This window comes from Cebus imitator, unplaced genomic scaffold (assembly GCF_001604975.1).
Source record: "Cebus imitator isolate Cc_AM_T3 unplaced genomic scaffold, Cebus_imitator-1.0 Scaffold23, whole genome shotgun sequence".
Taxonomy (NCBI): domain Eukaryota; kingdom Metazoa; phylum Chordata; class Mammalia; order Primates; family Cebidae; genus Cebus; species Cebus imitator.
Window position 1 is genome coordinate 11,447,351 of NW_016107338.1, and position 19,973 is coordinate 11,467,323.

Consider the following 19,973-nt stretch of genomic DNA (forward strand, 5'->3'; position numbering starts at 1 on the left):
TGATTTGAATTAAAAACTCTAACTAAGGCCAGGCATGGTGACTCATCCCTGTAATCCCAGCACTTTGGGAGGCTGAGGTAGGAGATCGCTTACACCCAGGAGCTCAAGACCAGCCTGGGCGATAAAGTAAGATCTCATCTCTACAAAACACTAAATTTAAAAAAAAAAATAGCTGAGTGTGGTGGCACATGCCTGCATGTTCCAGCTACTCAGGAGGCTGAGGTAGAAGAATCGCTTGAACTATGATCACACCACTGCACTCCAGCCTGGGCGACACAGCATGATCCTGTTTCTACAAAATAAAAAAATAAAAAATTCCCTAAGCCACACAAGTAAGAGGCAGAGTCAGAATCCAATCCAAAGTTGCTGGCTCCAAAGCACCTGTATTTATCACACAACACTTCTCCCAGTAATAATAATGGCACCCACATAAGGCAAAGGTTAGAGAAAAAGGCTTTTTGTAATGAAAGTTGAAGGAAGAGATAGATTCTCTTTTAGTACAATAAGGGCACAGGATTATGCCAGCAGGAGGTCATTTGGCCCAGTATGAATGATCTGCTTATTTTCAGATGCTTGCACAGGAAGCCAGACCACAGCGGCCAGAAATTTTCATTACCCATCCTTCTCACCCTTCCATCAGGAACAGAAAATGATTGTGCTAGAGGTAAGAAATAAAAACAGTTGAGACCTGGGGGGAAGGCGCAGTGGGGTACAAAAGAGAGAAAAGGACTCCGGGGAAGGGGAACATGAGAGGGGAGCCAGGAAGGACAGACTGCGTAGAGGTCTGCTAACCAGAGGTTTGTCCTGTAGTGCCCTGGCCACTAAGCTCTCTTGCCCATGGCTGAACTCCAAGTTAAACTGTTTAGAGAGGCTGCACAAATCTGTCATCCTGCACAGTCTGGGTTGGTTAGAATAGGATGCAGCAGTCACCACCCTCTAGGATTCTGTGTGTTCTTCAACAACTAATTGGAAGATAGTTTTGCTAGGAACTGTTTTATGATAGGTTTCCAGTAACTTCTATGAATGTCAGGCATGGTGCTAGGTGCTTTAGATACATTCATCATCTCTAATCCTCTCAAGGACCCACCAGAGGAGTCACTGATACTCAGAAAGTTACACACCAAGATCACAAGACTACCAAAAAAGTGTTAAATTTAGGCACATTAAAAGTTTAAAAGGTTTGAGACCACGATTCATGAATCGGACATTGCCAAACCACAATTTGATGAGTTGAAGTGGAAAGTCCCTAGAGGCTAGTTGGTGGTTTCTGATTGGTAGTTTCTAGTTAGAGGTTAGTTAGCAGGTTTTGACTGGTTATGCTTAAGTTTTGTTTTCCTGGGCTGCAACCACTCACTTTGAGTGGGGTTTTGATTTGCTTAGAAAGGAACCTAAGGCACTAGAGATGTCTCAGTCTCATTCATTCATTCATTCATTTGACCGAGTTTTGCTCTGTCTCCAGGCTGGAGTGCAATGGCACCATCTCAGCTTGCTGCAGCCTCCGCCTCCCAGACTCAAGCGATTCTCCTGCCTTAGCCTCCTGAGTAGCTGGAATTACAGACACCCATCACTAGGCCCAGCTAATTTTTGTATTTGTAGTGGAGATGGGGTTTTGTCATGTTGGCGAGGCTGGTCTCAAACTCCTGACCTCAAGTGATCCACCTGTCTTCGCCTCCCAAAGTGCTGGAATTATAGGTGTAGGCCACCATGCCCAGCCTTAATGATTTACTTTAATACCGGGTAATTTTTAGATGTGCCCGTCTGACTTGGATACAACTAAGCAAGCCAAGAACAGTGCTTCTCAAACTGTAAGATTGATTTTTAACATTTTCAATTCATCAGAGACTAGTAATTTTGTAAAATATAAAATGAAGTAAAATACAAGCCCAAACTTATTACATTTAATAGACATACTCTGTGAAACTGCTGTAAATGTTTCCGAACACTTACCCTGAAGGTTTGTACCAAGCTTATCACAGAATGGCAATAGAACAGAGCAGTGGCTCTTAGTCATGAAGGCACATCTGAATCATTTCCAGTTTTTCCTAACTACATGATCCTACCCTTCACCCAGACTCTGACTCAGCAGGCCCGTGTGTTTAGTAGATACTCCCTGGGGGATTCTGATGTCCATTCCTGGTTAAGTACTACTCACTGCTCTGGGCCGGGCACGGTGGCTCATGCCTGTAATCCCTGCACTTTGGGAGACCGAGGGGGGCAGATCACAAGATCAAGAGATCGAGACCATCCTGGCCAACATGGTGAAACCCCGTCTCTACTAAAAATACAAAAATTAGCCAGGTGTGTTGGCGGACACCTGTAGTCCCAGCTACTCAGGAGGCTGAGGCAGGAGAATCACTTGAACCGAGGAGGCGGAGGTTGCAGTAAGCTGATACTGCGCCACTGCACTCCAGTCTGGCGACAGAGCAAGACTCTGTCTCAAAAAAAGAAAACCAAACAGACAAACAAAAAAACTACTCACTGCTCTAAGATGTTAACAAAGCCACTTTCTATTTTGGTGCAAATCAGAGAATGAAAGTCCCCTTTCAAAATTCACTAAAACCGGTACAGGATGAGGGATGGGGGTGACAAAAATACCAAGGAATTGAAATATGCAAGAGAGCTGTCCTCTCTAACATCTGCATTACTACCTGATGCTATTTCAATCTTTTCAACTTAAAAATGTTTATGTGGCAAGGTGCGGTGGCTCACGCCTATAATCCCAGCACTTTGGGAGGCTGAGGTGGGCGGATCACGAGGTCAGGAGTTCGAGACCAGCCTGGCCAATATAGTGAAACCCCATCTCTACTAAATATACAAAAATTAGCCAGGCATGGTGATGCATGCCTGTAGTTCCAGCTACTTGGGAGGCTGAGGCAGGAGAATTGTTTGAACCTGGGAGGCGGGGGTTGCAGTGAGCCGAGATTGCTTCACTGCACTCCAGCCTGTGCGACAAAGCAAGACTCTGTCTCAAAAAAAAAAAAATTATTGGCCGGGCGCGGTGGCTCAAGCCTGTAATCCCAGCACTTTGGGAGGCCAAGGCGGGTGGATCACGAGGTCAAGAGATCGAGACCATCCTGGTCAACAAGGTGAAACCCCGTCTCTACTAAAAATACAAAAAATTAGCTGGGCATGGTGGCGTGTGCCTGTAATCCCAGCTACTCAGGAGGCTGAGGCAGGAGAATTGCCTGAACCCAGGAGGCGGAGGTTGCGGTGAGCCGAGATCGCGCCATTGCACTCCAGCCTGGTTAACAAGAAAGAAACTCCATCTCAAAAAAAAAAAAAAAAAATTATGTTTTGTTCAAGGAATGGAATGAGCAGCAAATTAGTAGCAAAGTTGCATTTAGCAAATAATCACCCCTATCTAAGATAATACCTATATTATGTTTCATCCTACACAGCCCTGCCTTTGTAAAAATTGGCTACCTCCTGCATCCTGCATTTGAGGGATTCTGGGAATGGTCCACACCCCAGAAAAATGGTGCATCCTTAACTCATCCCAGAGGATGGTCAGCTGGTGGGGCAGCCAGTCATTATTAGGAAGAAACAGCCTGGGAAGAAAAACCACTCCACCTTTTTGAGATCACAGCCAATGTGACAGGGGAGATGAGGGATAAGCTTCACCAGAAGACTCCCTGGAAACCTCAGTGAGAATAGAAAGTGCTGATGAATTCCCTCCGGAAGAATAATCCAATGACCTCAGTGTTCCAACGGAGATGAGGACCAACAGGATGCTTGTGAAAAAAATGACAAATAGGCAGACTGAGCCAAAATGCAATTTATTTATTTTCTTCACTACTCCTAGTAATTCGTTTTTATTTGTATCACTGGTGTGCGTGTGTGTTCAACTGACCCTACCACAGTGTTAAATCACTAATAGGGTTTGATGTACACAATGTATACTCTTCTCTCAGTCCCAGTCCTTAAAAGGTATGTTCATATAGCAGGTGCTCAATACATTTGGGGATATTCCTCCAACTTCACTTTCTAGAATAGATTGAAAACTTCTTGATAGACACTTGTTTCCAGGCTACATCAAGGGCTGCAACAAATCGACAGAAAAATATCAAAAGAAAACAGGGCCGGGCGCTGTGGCTCACACCTATAATCCCAGCACTTTGGTAGGCTGAGGCGGGTGGATCGCCTGAGGGTCAGGAGTTTGAGACCAGCCTGACCAACATGGTGAAACCCCGACTCTACTAAAAATACAAAAATTTGTCAGGCATGGTGGCAGGCACCTGTAATCTCAGCTACTCAGGAGGCTGAGGCAGGAGAATCACTTGAACTGGCAGGCAGAGGTTGCAGTGAGCCAAGATCGTGCCACTGCACTTCAGCCTGGGCGAGATAGTGAGACTCTGTCTCAAAAAAAGAAAAAAGAAAAACAGGCAGGTTGGGTGCGGTAGCTCATGACTGTAATCCCAGCAGTTTGTGAGGCTGAGGAGGGTGGATTGCTTGAGCCCAGGAGTTCAAGTCCAGCCTGGGCAACAGAGTGAAACTCCATCTCTACAAAAGTTACAAAAAATTAGCCAGGTATTGTGGCGCACACCTGTAGTCCCAGCTACTTGGGAGGCTTGAGGTGGGAGAATCACCTGAGCCCAGGGAGATTAAGGCTGCAGTGAGTCATTAATCGGATGCCACTGTCCTCCAGCCTGGGCGATAGAGCGAGAGACCCTGTCTCAAAAAATACGATTGCATAGAAAGGGAAATAAAAATAGCAAAGACATTAAAAAATGCTCAATCTCACTAATAGTTGGGAAAAATGCAAAAATGAGTCATCATCCTGGCAAAAAGTATGATATTGCCAAGCACTGACAAGGATAAAGGGAAATAGTCATTGTTGCTTAACAACGGGGAAACATCCTGAGAAATACATCATTAGGTGATTTCATCATTGTATGAACATCACAGATTACAGCCTACTTATATGGTATAGCTTATAGGCTAGAAACCTGTACAGCATGTTACTGTACTGAATACTGTAGGCAACTGTAACACAGTGGTTGTCAGTCTAAACACAGAAAAGATACAGTAAAAATACGGTGTAAAAGATAAAAAATGGTATACCTATATAGGGTACTTACCATGAATGGAGCTTGCAAGACTGGAAGTTTCTCTGGGTGAGTCAGTGTGTGAGTGCTCAGTGAATATGAAGGCCTAGGATATTATTGTAGACAACTGTAGATTTTACACTATACACTTAGGCTACACTAAATTTATTTAAAAATTTTTCTTCAATAAATTAACCTTAGTTCACTGTAATTAACTTTTTGACTCTTGTAATAACACTTAACTGAAAACACAAACACGCTCTACAGCTGTATAAAATATTTTCTTATATTCTCCTTCTGTAAGCTTTTTCCTAATAAAATTTTTAAAAATTGGCTGGGCGTGGTGGCTCATGCCTGTAATCCCAGCACTTTGGGAGGCCAAGGCAGTCGGATTGCGAGGTCAGGAGTTTGAGATCAGCCTGACCAATATGGTGAAACCCCGTCTCTATTAAAAAAAAAAAAACCACAAAAATTAGCCGGGCTTGGTGGCACAGTGCCTGTAATCCCAGCTACTCAGGAGGCTGAGGCAGAAGAATTGCTTGAACCCAGGAGGCGGAGGTTGTAGTGAGCCAAGATCGCGCCACTGCACCCCAGCCTGGGCAGCAGAGTGAGACTCTGTCTCAAAATAAAATAAAATAATTTAAAAATTTATTTTACTTTAAAAATTTTTTTTGTCAAAAACCAGGACACAAATACACATATTAGCCTAGGTGTACATAGGGTTGGGATCATCAATATCACTGTCTTCCACCCTTACATCTTGTCCCACTGGAAAGTCTTCAGGGCTATATAGGAATAGAGTTGTTATCTCCTATGGTAACAATGCCTTCTTCTGGAATCCCTCTGGAAGGACCTGCCTGAGACTGTTTTACAGTTAACTTCTTTTTTTAAAAGTAGAAAGAGTATACTTAAATGATAAAAAGCACAGTAGAGTAAGTACATAAACTAGTCAGTCACTTATTATCAAGCATTATGTATTGCACATAATTGTATGTGCTATATTTTTATATGTCTGGCAGAGCAGTAGTTTGTTTACACCAGCATCACCACAAACACATGAATAATGTGTTATGACACAAGTGATGAGAATTTTTCAGCTCCATTATAATCTTTGGAAACTGTCATACATGTCATCCGTCATTGACTGAAACACTGTTATGCAGAGCATGACTGTAGATACTCTCATATACTGCTTGTGAAAGTATACATTGGCTGGGCCATTTGCTAATATCTATATGCATTCTGAGTTTAAGTGATTCTGAGAACTATGCTGGAGCCACTTCATACCAGCTCATAGAGCTGACTGTGCATTAATGTCACATTAGTAGCTTGAAATTGGCCATGGTGGGAGAATTTACACCATGGAAATTGGTAAATGCTACAAATCACAGCCCCACTTCCTCTTTTTGGAAGACCAGTTGTTAAACATTCATCAGTACTCTAAAGTCTATTTGACAATGTCTACAATTTAAAAGAAAAAAAAGCACATAACCCACGATACAGTATTCCTGTTTTCTAAAATATATCTGTACATGTAAACAGGGAGAGATGTTCAAGGATGTTCACAGCAGTACTGTTTGCAATGGAAAATTAGAGACAACCTAAAAACCCACTTACTGATAGTGAAACCAAAAGCCATCTGCAAAAGGTCTCAATTGATTAAGAGGTTTATTTTGCCAAGGTTAAGGACCATAGCCCATGCCACAGCCTTGAGAGGTCCTAAGAATATGTGCCCACGATGGTTGTGTTATGGTTTGGTTTTAGACATTTTAGGGAGACAAAATTTGCAGGCAAAGACATAAATCACTACATGGAAGGTATATATTAGTTTTGACCTGGAATAGGGGGATATCTCAAAGTGGTGGTGGAGGTGGGGGGTGGTGGCTGTTTCTAGGTCACAGGTGGATTCAGAGATTTTCTGATTGACAATTGGTTGAAAGAATGAAGCTCTGCCTGAAGAGTTTAAGTCAGCTTGAGTTAAGGTAAGGTGGGTACTGTACTGGAAGCCAAGATTCTTGTTATGTAGATGAAACCTCCAAGGAGCAAGCTTCAGAAATAATAGATGTGACAGACTCTTTATCTGACCTCAAAGGTGTCAAATTCTGTGAAAAAACTTAGTAGAGGAAGTAGATTCTCTAAAAAATGCAAATTTCCCCCACAAAGGACAGCTTTGCAGGGCCATTCAAAATATGTCAAAGAAATATATTTTGGGGCCAGGTACAGTGGCTCACGCCTGTAATCCCAGCACTTTCAGAGGCCAAAGCGGGCAGATCATGGGGTCAAGAGATTGAGACCATCTTGGCCAACATGGTGAAACCCCATCTTTACTAAAAATACAAAAATTAGCTGGGCATGGTGGTGGACACCTGTAATCCCAGCTACTTGGGAGGCTGAGGCAGGAGAATCGCTTGAACCCAGGAGGTGGAGATTTCAGTGAGCCGAGATCGCAATACTGCACTCCAGCCTGGGCAACAGAGTGAGACTCCCCCTCATATATATATATTTTCAAATATATATATTTTCAAAAAATATATATATGTATGTTTTGGGATAAAATACTTTGATCTCCTTTAGGACCTGCTGTCTGTCATGAGATGTTATACAAGTCAAGTTGGAATCTGGTATCTTATTGCTACAAAGAGTCTGTTTTGTCAGTCTTAAAATCTCTGTTTTAATGTTAATGCTGGTCAGTTGGGTCTAAACTCCAAAGAAAGGAAGGTATATAATGAGACCTTTCTCCCCTCTTCCTGACATGGCCTGAACTTCTGACCACCCCTCTTCCTGTCATGGCCTGAACTTTTTCAGGCTTTTTTGGGATCCCCTTTGCTAAGGGGGTCCATTCAGTTGGTTGGGGAGATTAGAATTTTATTTTTGGTTTATAGCAGGAAATTCAAAAACAAAAACCTCCAACCTATTCTAACTATGGAACACCATTCAGCAGTTAAAATTAATAAGGTAAATTTGTATAAACTGTTGAGAGGAAAAACTTCTCTACCAATTTAGGTCCAATTGGCAAGTGGCCTTAAATTAACTGACAATAGACAGATTAATAGGAGAAAAAGGTACTACATATGCGAAGGTACCTTAAAGAGAATAGCTCCCTGAATACCTAGAGGCTAAAAAAAATCACACAGCCATAAAAAAGAATAAAGTCATATCCTTTGCAGCAACATGGATGCAGCTGGAGGCCATTATCCTAAGTGAATTAATGCGAGAACAGAAAACCGAATACCACGTTACAAGTGGGAGCTAAACTGTAGACACTTACAGACATAAAGATGGCAATAGCTACTGGGGACTACTGGGGTTGAAAGACTATTGGGTACGATGTTCACTATCTGAGTGACAGGGTCATTCACATGCCAAACATAAGCATCACGCAATATACCCATGTAACAAACCTGCACATGTACCCCTAAATAGAAAAAAAAAGTTGAATTCGAGATATACATGTAACAGCTTTCTACAGGTGGGGGAATTTAGGGCTTTAAATGATGGAAAGTTTTGTTGGGGTTGTTTATACCTTTCTTGGGGGGGCGGATATCCCAGTGCCCGAGGTCAATGCCTCCCTGACTAGAGACCTCCTGGGAAGGGGAGGGTTGGGGCAGATGATGCTAGTAAAGGTCTGCTTTAGTCAGATGTGGGAAGTTCAGATAAGATTTCTTTCTGCATCTTCTGTAGCTCAAATGTTTCTACTCTGAAGTATTCTGTATACCAGTTTGGTGGGTTGCTGGTCTCTAGTAGTAACACAAAAGTCTCAAGACGTACTGCTGGGGCAAAAGGCAATCTGCAGGACAGTACATAATGACTGCACTTATGTTACAGAAATACAGAAAACTACACTATACATATGGATATATATGCAAATAGGTAAATATCACCAAAAAAAAAAAAAAAAAACCAACAACTAGAAGGAGACACAAAGTGACAAAACAGAGGTTGGGAAGTGGAGGGGAAACCTAGGATTGATAGTATTGGTCAAAGGAGATTTTATCTTTAAGGATAAATTATAAATTAAATGCATCTCAAGGACAATATATACATATATTATTTGTGTAAAGTGAAATCAAAATAACTCCTTGAAGACAATGTCCATAAGCTTCCACCTAAAAGATCAAGAAAATGGTCAGGCTTCTGAGCCCCAGAGATGAAGGCACCTTCTTTCTTTTTGAGACAGGGTCTTGCTGTGTCACCCAGACTAGAATGCAGTGGTGTGAACATGGCTCCTGACAGCCAAGACCTCCTGGGCTCAAGCAATCCTCCTGCCTCAGCCTCCCATGTACCTGGGACCTTAGGTACATGCCACCACACCTAGCTAATTTTTAAAAAATTGTTTGTACAGATGGGGGTCTTACTTTATTGCCCAGGCTGGTCCTGAACTCCTGGGCTCAAGTGATCCTCCTGCCTGAGCCTCTCAAAGTGCTGGGATTACAGGTGTGAGTCACCACACCTGGCCAGAGTCACTTTCTTATGCCTGGATTACAATTCTCCCTTCTCCAGTGGACCTTGCGGGCAGCCCTACACTTCTCCCCCAGGGCACTCTAGACCCTTTGTGGGATATCAGGCCAGATTAGGACCCTTAAAATACCTCTGAAAAGATTATGATTCTCCTCCTTCCTTTGCATTTGTAATTCAAATTAAAATTCTGTGAAGTAAAGAAATCCTACAAAGTTCTGATTTTTCCCATAATAACTTTGGTAATCTTTCGATATCTTAAAAATGTAGGCTGGACGTGGTGGATCATGCCTGTAATCCCAGCACTTTGGGAGGCCGAGGCGGGTGGATCACCTGAGGTCAGGAGTTCGAGACCATCCTGGCCAACATGGTGAAACCCCGTCTCTACTAAAAAATACAAAAATTAGCTGGGCGTGGTGGTGCACACCTGTAGTCCTAGCTACTCAGGAGGCTGAGGCAGAATTGCTTGAACCCGGGAGGCGGAGGTTGCAGTGAGCTGAGATGATGTCACTGCACTCCAGCCTGGTGGCAGAGCAAGACTCCACATCAAAAAAATAAAAAATAAATAAATAAAAGAAAAAGAAAAATGTATTAAGTTTCTCAGACATTTTTGAGTTGCCTGGAGACACATGCCTACTTCTGATTTACTGGGTAATTTAGCACCTGGCACTGAAAGGGTAAAAATGGAACCAGCAATTTTCAGTCATTCCCTAAAGAGAAGTCGAAGGACAACATAAAGGAATAGAAGGACGAGTTTAAGCACGACTAGCTTTTTCAAACCAGCATCTTAACAACCATACAAACAATTAATTGGCTAAACTTCTAGGTGCAAAACTAGGGATGGCATTTGGGCTATAAAGAATGGCATAGGCTGTAGTTACCCCAGTAACCCCTTTCTCCCAGGACTCACTCAAGGCAATAGGGACTTGCTTGGTCTTGCCCCTTCTGTTATGATTCCAGGGCTGGTTGCCCAAAAGGGCTGCAAGTTCATTTTCCTAGGGATGGGTCTCCAGTGAGAGCTCTCAAGCTCTTCAGGGACCTTCAGAGTCAAATTCCCCTTGCATTTGTTCAACTGTTCCCCATGCATACAGGGACAAGGAAGGGTTTTGCATTATCCTTTCCCATTTATTGAAATTACATCTATAACACTGATGAAGAGAAGGGTCAGTTTTTTCTACCTGTCTCAGGGAACTGGGTGGGCCTGATAACTCTCTCACTGGATGCTCCTGGCCCCAGATTATCTGGCTATTTTTAAACTTCCTGATATTAGCGGAAAAGACTTTTCCCTAAATTCCCTATAAATGATATCTGAAGTGGTGGTATACCACTGAGCAAATGGCTGTATCCACAGTTTCAATGGTTCATAAAGTAATTTATGAAGTGAATTGTTTTCTTTCAGCTGAATGGAGGTCTGGGAAAGGCACCACTCATTCATTCCAGATGGGGTCTCACCATGTTGACAAGGTTGGTCTTGAACTCCTGGGCTCAAGGATCGTCCTGCCACAGCCTCCTGAGTAGCTAGGATTACAGGCATGGTGGTGAAAGGCAATTTCTTGGTCTGTGTGGTCTGCCTGCACCCAGATGATTTGGAGCCTCACCTCTATTCCCTGGCCAGCCAATCCAGGTCAGCCTGGGGTTCCAGGAAAAAATGAAATGTTACATGGCCTACTTGCCTTTTTCTGCTATTCGTAGGCTGATATTGGTTCAGAGTAAATATAAACCCACTGGGCAAGTTCATTTTTGCACTGAGTAACAACCTTCACTGAACTCTGTTTTAAGGGAGGGATTTTTCCAGTAGAGACAGGATTTTGCCATGTTGTCCAGATGGTCTTGAACTCCTGAACTCAAATGATTCACCTCTCTCAGGCTCCCAAAGTGCTGGAATTACAGGAGTGGGTGGGATTCTTTTTTCTTTAAATTGAGACAAGTTCTCACCGTCTTGCCCAGAATGGTTTTGAACTCCTGGGCTCAAGCAATCCTCCCATCTCAGCCTCCTGAGTAGCTGGAATTACAGCTATGTGCTACCATATCCAGCAAATTTTTCAAAATTTTTTGTAGAGACAGGGTCTTGCTATGTTGCCCAGACTGGTTTCTAACTCTTGGGCTCAAGTGGTCCTCCTGCTTCAGCCTCCTAAAGTGCTGGGTTACAGGTGTGAGCCACTGTACTGGGCCAGAATTTATTTATTATTATTATTTTTAAAGAACCTTAATTTCCTCTGGCAATCTGCTTGGGGACATGCACATGAGTCTCAAGGGTGAACAAGAAAACATTTCCTTTTTGTGTTCTCTGCTTTCCCTTCCCTTTCCAGAATCTAGGCCCTGGCGATTCTCTTTAGGAGGCAGGAAGGCAATTCTCTGAAGAACAACAACCGTCACCTTCCTTCCCAGTTGAGCCAGAAAGGCCCCCACAGCTCTGCCATGGATGCTACAGAAAATGCTTCTGGCCTTGACTCCCCAGGGAGGGAGTAAGCCTTGGGGTTCATTCAGTTGCACAGTTCCAAGTCTGTTAGCAGCCGCTGGTTCTCTTACTCCAGCTATGTTTAGCTTTGTTTGATTATCTTCCATGGGAACAAAACTGCATTAGTGTTTTGTTCCTTTTCTCAGTTCTCCATTTCAAAAATTTTTATTTATTGGCCAGGCACAGTGGCTTATGGCTGTAATCCCAGCACTTTGGGAGGCCGAGGTGGGTTGATCACCTGAGGTCAGGACTTTGAGAACCAGCTTGACCAACAAGGTGAAACCCCATCTTATTTTTAAAAAAATTATTTATTTATTTATTCAATTTTTGAGAAAGGATCTTGCTCTGTCACCCAGGATGGAGTGCAGTGGCACAAACATGGCCTCACTGTAGCCTTGACCTCCAAGCTCAGCCTCCTGAGCAGTTGGGACCACAGGCACACACCACCATGCCTGGCTAATTTTTTTAATAGTAGTAGAGACAGGGTCTCCCTATGTTGCCCAGGCTGGTCTTGAACTCCTGAGCTCAACCAATCCTTCTGCCTTGGCCTCCCAAAGTGCTGCGATTACAGGCGTGAGCCACTGTACCCCAGTATAATTTTTCCATTTATAACAACTTGTCACCAAGAACCTGAACCCCATGCTTGGGTCAATGGTCGTCCAGCTAGGATGAGGATAATATTCCGGCACCCCAGAAGCCCCATGTGGCAGCCAACTCACTCATTTTGCACAGTGCACCCAGAGAAGGGTGGCACTGAGTGGAAAATGAGGCCAAGGCCATCACAAACAGCATCAGGCTCCACAAAGAGAGACAGCAACCTGAAGCACAGAGACAGGTCTAACATGGATGCAGGATGCAAGTGACATAGGGCCTAGTCCTGGGTCATATCAGCATACAAAATTCTTCCCTACAGCAATTGTCACTGTTTAAACACATGAGCAAGGACACAGATTTTTTAATAAGTACTTATCATTCTTTTAGAGGGTCTGAAAGGTAGAACATAGAGATGGAAGACAGTAGACCTGAAATTCCTTCCTGATCATGGCCTTGTACAAATCCTCTTCCCTGTCTGTCCAGATGTTTCCTCATTTTTGACAAGATGCTAAAGCCTCCACATCAGTCATTCTGAGATCCATGCCAATTTTTAGCCATGATTCTAAAAACAGCCAGAATAGAAATCATATAAAATCCTCATATTTATGCTTACTTCTTTAATATAAAAACACTAGAATAACAGCATGAAGGAAATAATTTAACTATTTTAATTTTTCTGTCTAAAATTCTTTTAAACTAATAGTTTCACCTTGTTCCACATGAGTAATCAAATTCATATTTTCCCCCTTGCCATCTCTCCCCCACCTGCATCCTGTGAATCAACAGAAGTTGAAACCCTAACATCCGCGAGGGTTTTAACTTCTATTGATTGATGTAATACTAAAGCGATACATAAGCAGATAGTAAAATATGGGCATTTACATCATTTATTCACCAGGGAATGTAATTAGGCATTTTCTTTCATTATATTTTAAAATTTTATGTAGAGACAGGGTTTCGCGCGGTCCCCCAAGCTAGAGTGCAGTGGTGCGACCATTACCTACCGCAGCCCAAACTCCTGGGCTCAAGTGATCCTCCCACCTCAGCACCACCATGCTTGTTTCTCTTTTACATGCTCTTGGCCAAGTGTGGTGGCTCATGCCTGTCATCCTAGCACTTTTGGAGGCTGAGGCGGGTGGATCACCTAAGGTCAGGAGTTAGAGACCAGCCTGGCCAATATGGTGAAATCCTGTCTCTACTAAGAATACATAAATTAGCTGGGCGTGGTGGCACACACCTGTAGTCCCAGCTACTCAGGAGGCTGAGGGAGGAGAATCACTTGAACCCCGGAGGCAGAGGTTACAGTGAGCTGAGATTGCACCACTGTATTCCAGCTTGGACGACAGAGAGAGACCCCTTAAAAACAAAAAAACAAAAAACAAAAGCCCCACAGAAAAAGATACTTACTGTACACTTGAGAAAACCGTATTTTCTAACATCTGCTTAGCATTTATTTCCCTTTAATTTCTACTTATATTGTTTTCCAAATGTTCACTCAGGTGTAAAAAATAACTTCAACAATTAATAGTTTGACAAGATGTCAGCTATTTAAGATACTCAATGTCATCCTCTGCTTTTCACTGCCTTCTTGCATTTGGGGGAGAAGAGTTAAACCAAATTTTTTAAATATTGCAACTCTTTTTGAATCATTATTAAAATAAAACTGGGGGAAGAGAGGTTATATAAAGGAAAAAAGAGTCTATAATGGAATTTAGGCCTTTGCTGATACAGCTGAGAAGAACTAGAGCTTCCAAGGAAAGCCTGACCTAAGAATGAGGCCACATCTTTTGTTTCTTATCAACACAACGCTACCAAAGTCTGGAGTTACTTTCTGACTTTATTCTGAAAGTTAACTTTTGGCTTGGCTGGACTGTTACTTTTTCTTCTCTTCTCTTCTCTCATCTTTCTTTCTCTCTCTCTTCATTCCTCTTCTCTTCCTCTCTCTCTCTCTTCTTTTCTTTCTTTATAGAGATGGGGTCTTGTTGTTGCCTGAATCCCCAAATTCCTGGGCTCAAGGCATCCTGCTACCTCAGCCTCCTGAGCAACTGGGACTGAGGCCTGTGCTATCCCACCCGGCTAACTGGCTGGACTGTTTCTAAACAGACTGAATTTAGAGTGCTTATTGCTCAAGCAGGGATAATCTCTACACGGTCCAGTTCAGGCTGAGATTTTTATTTTGTCCCTAATTTCCTGAAATCAAAACAAAGTGGTTTTAATCCAGGATTACAGAGGTAGAAAACCTAGTGGGGTCTCTGGGAACTTTATGCCCATTTTCTCCGTCCCTAGTCCTTTCTCCATGCTTTTATTGTTACCAGGGAGGTGTCCTGGTTTAACGCAAGTGTTCCTTACAAAACTTTCTAAGAACTTAGTCCCAGAATATACAAAAAATGATGATAGCCAATTAGGCAAAACTGTGAGTGATTTAGTCTTATACTTTCTCAGAGGGAACATAAATTAATATAACCTTCCTGGAGAGGAAATTGGCAATGTTTATCAAAATTAAAAACTGTGTACTCCACTTCCAGGAATGTATTCAAGGAAAGTCAAATCTCCTAGTTCTAGCCTTCTTTCTGTACATTAGATTGATGGTCATTAACTGTTCTCAGTATGTTTCTATATTTTCATATAGACTATAATAAACATATATACTTTTGATAAAAAATTTAAAATCGTCAGTAAATATAAAATATACCCTGTTAAAAACAACTTGCATTCAGAAATGCTTAGTGCTAAATGTGGGGACCACCTTCAACAACCAGTTTTTTTGGTTTTCTTTTTAATTCTCAAAAACTCAGTATACATTAACCGTAGTTCTTCCAACAACCTAGGGTTTGGAAATAACAATTTTAAAAGCCCATGGCTACTCTTGTGGCTATTACTTTCATGGGATGACCTAAATAGAGCTTCAGACTATGACAATGATTTCCTCTCCTGGTGGCCCATGTACTGTTCCTTCACACTTCTACAGACTTTCATGGGCTATGTGAGTCAATACTAAGGTAGTAGCTATAGTTATTCCTTCCAAAGACATCTGGAATCCGATTATCTGATGAGATAGTCTATTGCTCCATTTTACAGCAGGAGACCTTATCCAAATTCTCCTAGATTACACGGCAGCAGCCCTGGGAACAGAAGGCAAGTTTTAAATAGGTTTTTTTTTCCTGAACCACATTCCTCTCCTGAATCTATTTACAGTACTGTTTCAAGATGTTTTCTGAAGGGTCTACAGGGGCTACACTGAAAACCTTCTGATCATTGTTTGCTAACTGTTGGGATGGTTTTAATCAGAGAAGAAGCCAATAATTTCAGCTTGGGTGCTGGAATTGCTCCTGAAATATCTCCAAATTGATTTACGAGAAACTGCTTAATAGAAGAGGACTTATTCCTCCCCTGAAACAAACTCATTAGAACTAACATGTGCTATAACCAGAGACCAAGAGAACCACATTTTTTTTTTTTTTTTTTTAAAGACGGGGTTTCACCATGTTGGTTGGGCTGGTCTTGAACTCCTGACCTCAGGTGATCCGCCTGCCTTGGCCTCCAAAGTGCTTGGATTACAGACGTGAGCCACCACGCCCAGACTGAGAACCACATTTTTTAAACATATTACAGGCCGGGCGCGGTGGCTCAAGCCTGTAATCCCAGCACTTTGGGAGGCCGAGGCGGGTGGATCACGAGGTCAAGAGATCAAGACCATCCTGATCAACATGGTGAAACCCCGTCTCTACTAAAAATACAAAAAATCAGCTGGGCATGGTTGCGTGTGCCTGTAATCCCAGCTACTCAGGAGGCTGAGGCAGGAGAATTGCCTGAACCCAGGAGGCGGAGGTTGCGGTGAGCCGAGATCACGCCATTGCACTCCAGCCTGGGTAACAAGAGCGAAACTCCATCTCAAAAAAAAAACAAAAAAAACAAAAAAAAACATATTACATCCAAAAGGCATCTGAGATTTCTTTTTTTTGAGATGGAGTCTTGCTGTGTCACCAGGCTGGAATGCAGTGGTACGATCTCAGCTCACTGCAACCTCCACCTCCTGGGTTCAAGCAATTCTCCTGCCTCAGCCTTCTGAGTAGCTGGGATTGCAGGCACGTGCCACCACACCCAGCAAATTTTTGTATTTTTAGTAGAAATGGGGTTTCACCATGTTGGCTAAGACAGTCTCCATCTCTTGACCTCCTTATCTACCCACCTTAGCCTCCCAAAGTGCTGGGATTACAGGCATGAGCCACTGCACCCAGCAGGCATCTGAGATTTCTAAATATTATCAGTATCAGATGACAAAACCTGTTCAACAAGGACCATAGCCTCAATATGCTGGTTGACAGGCTCCTCCTTTGGAATATTCTTGGTGTTTGGTAACTTCTCTAATATAACCTAGTTTTTATTACACTAGTTTTTCTTAAAGAAATTTTCTGAAAGGGGTTGTATTTTGATGACTCAAGTAAAATTTTCTGAGGTAAAAGACCTCACATCAGTCTCAGTAGACATCTGCCCCTTCCCACAATCCTGACTTGAGACAAGTGAAGGAAGCCCCTTTGTGGAGAGACCAATTTAGTTCTACGTTCCAGAAAAGCCTGAGTCTCTCAGTAGTTCAGATCAAACCAGATGCCCCAGATTTAAGCAGAACGAATCCAAATGCCCAAATCAGTTTCAGAAGCATCTCAGGTTTTAACTAGGTACATCTTTCCTAGGTTAGGTAGGTGGCCCTGTGCCTCAGCTAAGGACATGACACTTTGGTCAGCCCTATAGTTGCATGACAAAATTTTTTTTTCTAGTTTAAAAATAATTCTTGCATGTTTTATCATGCATAAATTCCTAAAACTCCACCCAGGGACAAACAACTATATCAAGGATTTCCACTATTGATCCCTCTTGCCCCAATCCTATGAATCCAAGTCTCTGGGGATAGGGCCCTGGAAACCTGCTTTTTTAATTTTTCTTTTTTATGTTTTAAATGTAAATGCTTTTCTTTTCTTTCTTTTTTTTTTTTTAGATGGAGTTTTGCTCTTGTTGTCCAGGCTGGAGTACAATGGCACATCTCAGCTCACTGCAACCTCTGCCTCCCACGTTCAAGTGTTCTCCTGCCTCAGCTTCTTCAGTAGTTGGGATTACAGGCATGTGCCACCACACCCAGCTAATTCTTTATTTTTAGTAGAGACAGGGTTTCTCCAGGTTGGTCAGGCTGGTCTCAAACTCCCTATTTCAGGTGATCCACCCATCTTGGCCTCCCAAAGTGCTGGGATTACAGATGTGAGCCACTGCACCCAGCCATAAACGCTTTTCTCATGCCTGTTATCCCAGCACTTTGGGCTTTGGGAGGCGGAGGTGGGAGGATTGCTTGAGCCCAGGAGTTCCAGACCAGCCTGGTCAACATGGTAAAACCCCATCTCTACAAAAAATACAAAAATTACCTGAGTGTGGTGGCAAGTACCTATGGTCCCAGCTACTTGAGAGGCTGAGGTGGGAGGCTCACTTGAGCCCAGGAGCTTGAGGCTGCAGTGAGCCATGACTGCACCACTGCACTCCAGCCTGGGCAACAGAGCAAGACTCTGAATTCAAAAAAAATGAATGCTTTTACAAGTACCCCTTATAACATTTATGCACACTGAAGGGTGAGAACCTCTGCACTGGAACAACTGTAAGAGTAAATGAAAGCTAGAGAAAAAGAAATTTCAGCAAGCAGAGGTGGGAAGCTTGAATGTGAAGATTTAATACCAATGAGGGCACAAGAATTTTTCTAAAAAAGATCAGTGGAGAGGGATCATGAACACCTTGGTCTCAACAACTCCAACTCCTTCATACATCATCTTCAGTTAGGCTGGCTAATCAGTGTGGTGATACTTTCTTCTACCTCTGCCAGCGTCTTCAGAATTTGGTTGACTTTGACCTCATCAAATTCCAAACACAGAAATTCAGATTCCTGGAAAACAGAAAAGGATGTTTTAGAGGGAAACCTCAAGACAGCCAAGGCTCTGCATCTGGCATGACCAAACTCTAAAAGACCCAGGGTCCCAACCCAGCAAGCCCAGCTCAGACCTTAATATCGAAGTGATATTAATATCGAAGTAATATCAAAGTGATAGCAAAACATATCTATATAAATCCTAAATAAAACTGCTTTATGATGGTGATTCATGTTGATAAATAAGAGATATACAAATGTCAGATGTTCTCACTAGGTGGCATATGAGAAGCTCTTCTCTGTCATTTCATTTGATCCTCTAATAATTTTTAAGGTAAGAACGTAAGCTTACCTTAAAATTGTGCTATTTTATAGCTAAGGACTCTGAAGCACAAAAAGGTTTAACTTGTATCAAAAATAAATATCATAAAAAGGCAGAATCAGTTGGTTAACTCTCAGCTCTGGATGACTCAAAAGGCCATACTGTCTCCACACCACCTTGGATTACAACAATGAAACGAAAATTTTGACTGACTGATGAACTCTGAGTTAGCCTGGGAATTGAGCTAACTTAAATTTAGTGGTTATGCCAGAAATTGTGACAAGTTGCTTGGGAAACATGAGATAACTAGATCTTGAAATAGCAGCTAACATTTCTGGGGTCCTTTTACTTGCTGCAAGCCAACCCTCCTCACAACTCCCTTAAATACATTCCCTTCAATCGCTGTTAGGATTGGTCAATCAATCCGAGGTTAGGTAGATGGTAGATATAAAAAAAATAAGATCTTTTTTTCCCCTGCTCTGTTCCCAGGCTGGAGTGTAGTGCCATGACCATGGCTCACTGTAGCCTCAAACTTTCTGGGCTAAAGCAATACTCCCACCTTAGCCTTTTGAGTAACTAGGGCTTCAGGTATCCACAACCGCGCCTAGCTAGTTAAAAAAAAAATTTTTTTTTTAGAGATAGGGGTGGGGTGGGGCCTCACTATATTGCCCAGTCTGAAGATCTCTGAGTTATGGCAGCAGAAATTTCATGTACACTGGACAAATCCTACATCTGTATTATCCTGAGAGACAAGGACAGATTTTATGTATCTAAGAGCAACTAAATTCAAGATTCTTAAGAACAATAATTAAGTAATTTTAGGGTAGTACGAATCCTTAGAGAGCATATAATCCAATTGCCTTGTTTTCTAGATGATTAAATTAAGCCCCAGGCATGTTAAATGATGTATCTAATTAATGTCCCTCTGTTGATGGCAGCCACTTAGACAGTGTTCTTTTCCTCTCTAACTACTGAAAAGGATCAGAATATACCAGGCCCCAAATATGCCACTTTGGCATATAGGTTATTTTGAGGCAATTGAGACTCAACAGATGGAAAAAGACGTCTTGGGGCCAGGTGTGGTGGCTCATGCTTGTAATCCCAGCACTTTGGGAGGCTGAGGCGGGTGGATCACCTGAGGTCGGGAGTTTGAGACCAGCCTGACCAATATGGAGAAACTCTGTCTCTACTAAAAAT

At 42.5% G+C, this 19,973-nt stretch overlaps 1 protein-coding gene across 3 annotated transcripts in view; it reads right to left on the bottom strand.

Moving 5' to 3' along the window:
* Positions 1-18,241: 18,241 nt before the first annotated feature.
* The window catches only part of COMMD1 (copper metabolism domain containing 1), a 231,129-nt gene continuing 229,397 nt past the window's right edge, over positions 18,242-19,973 (bottom strand). For 2 of the 3 annotated variants that reach the window (XM_017522194.2, XM_017522195.2), the window contains one exon: positions 18,242-18,472. In XM_017522194.2, coding sequence (XP_017377683.1) covers positions 18,362-18,472 — 111 coding nt within the window. In that variant the 3' untranslated portion in view covers positions 18,242-18,361. The remainder of the gene's footprint in view (positions 18,473-19,973) is intronic. The other variant, XM_017522187.2, reaches the window with a different exon arrangement.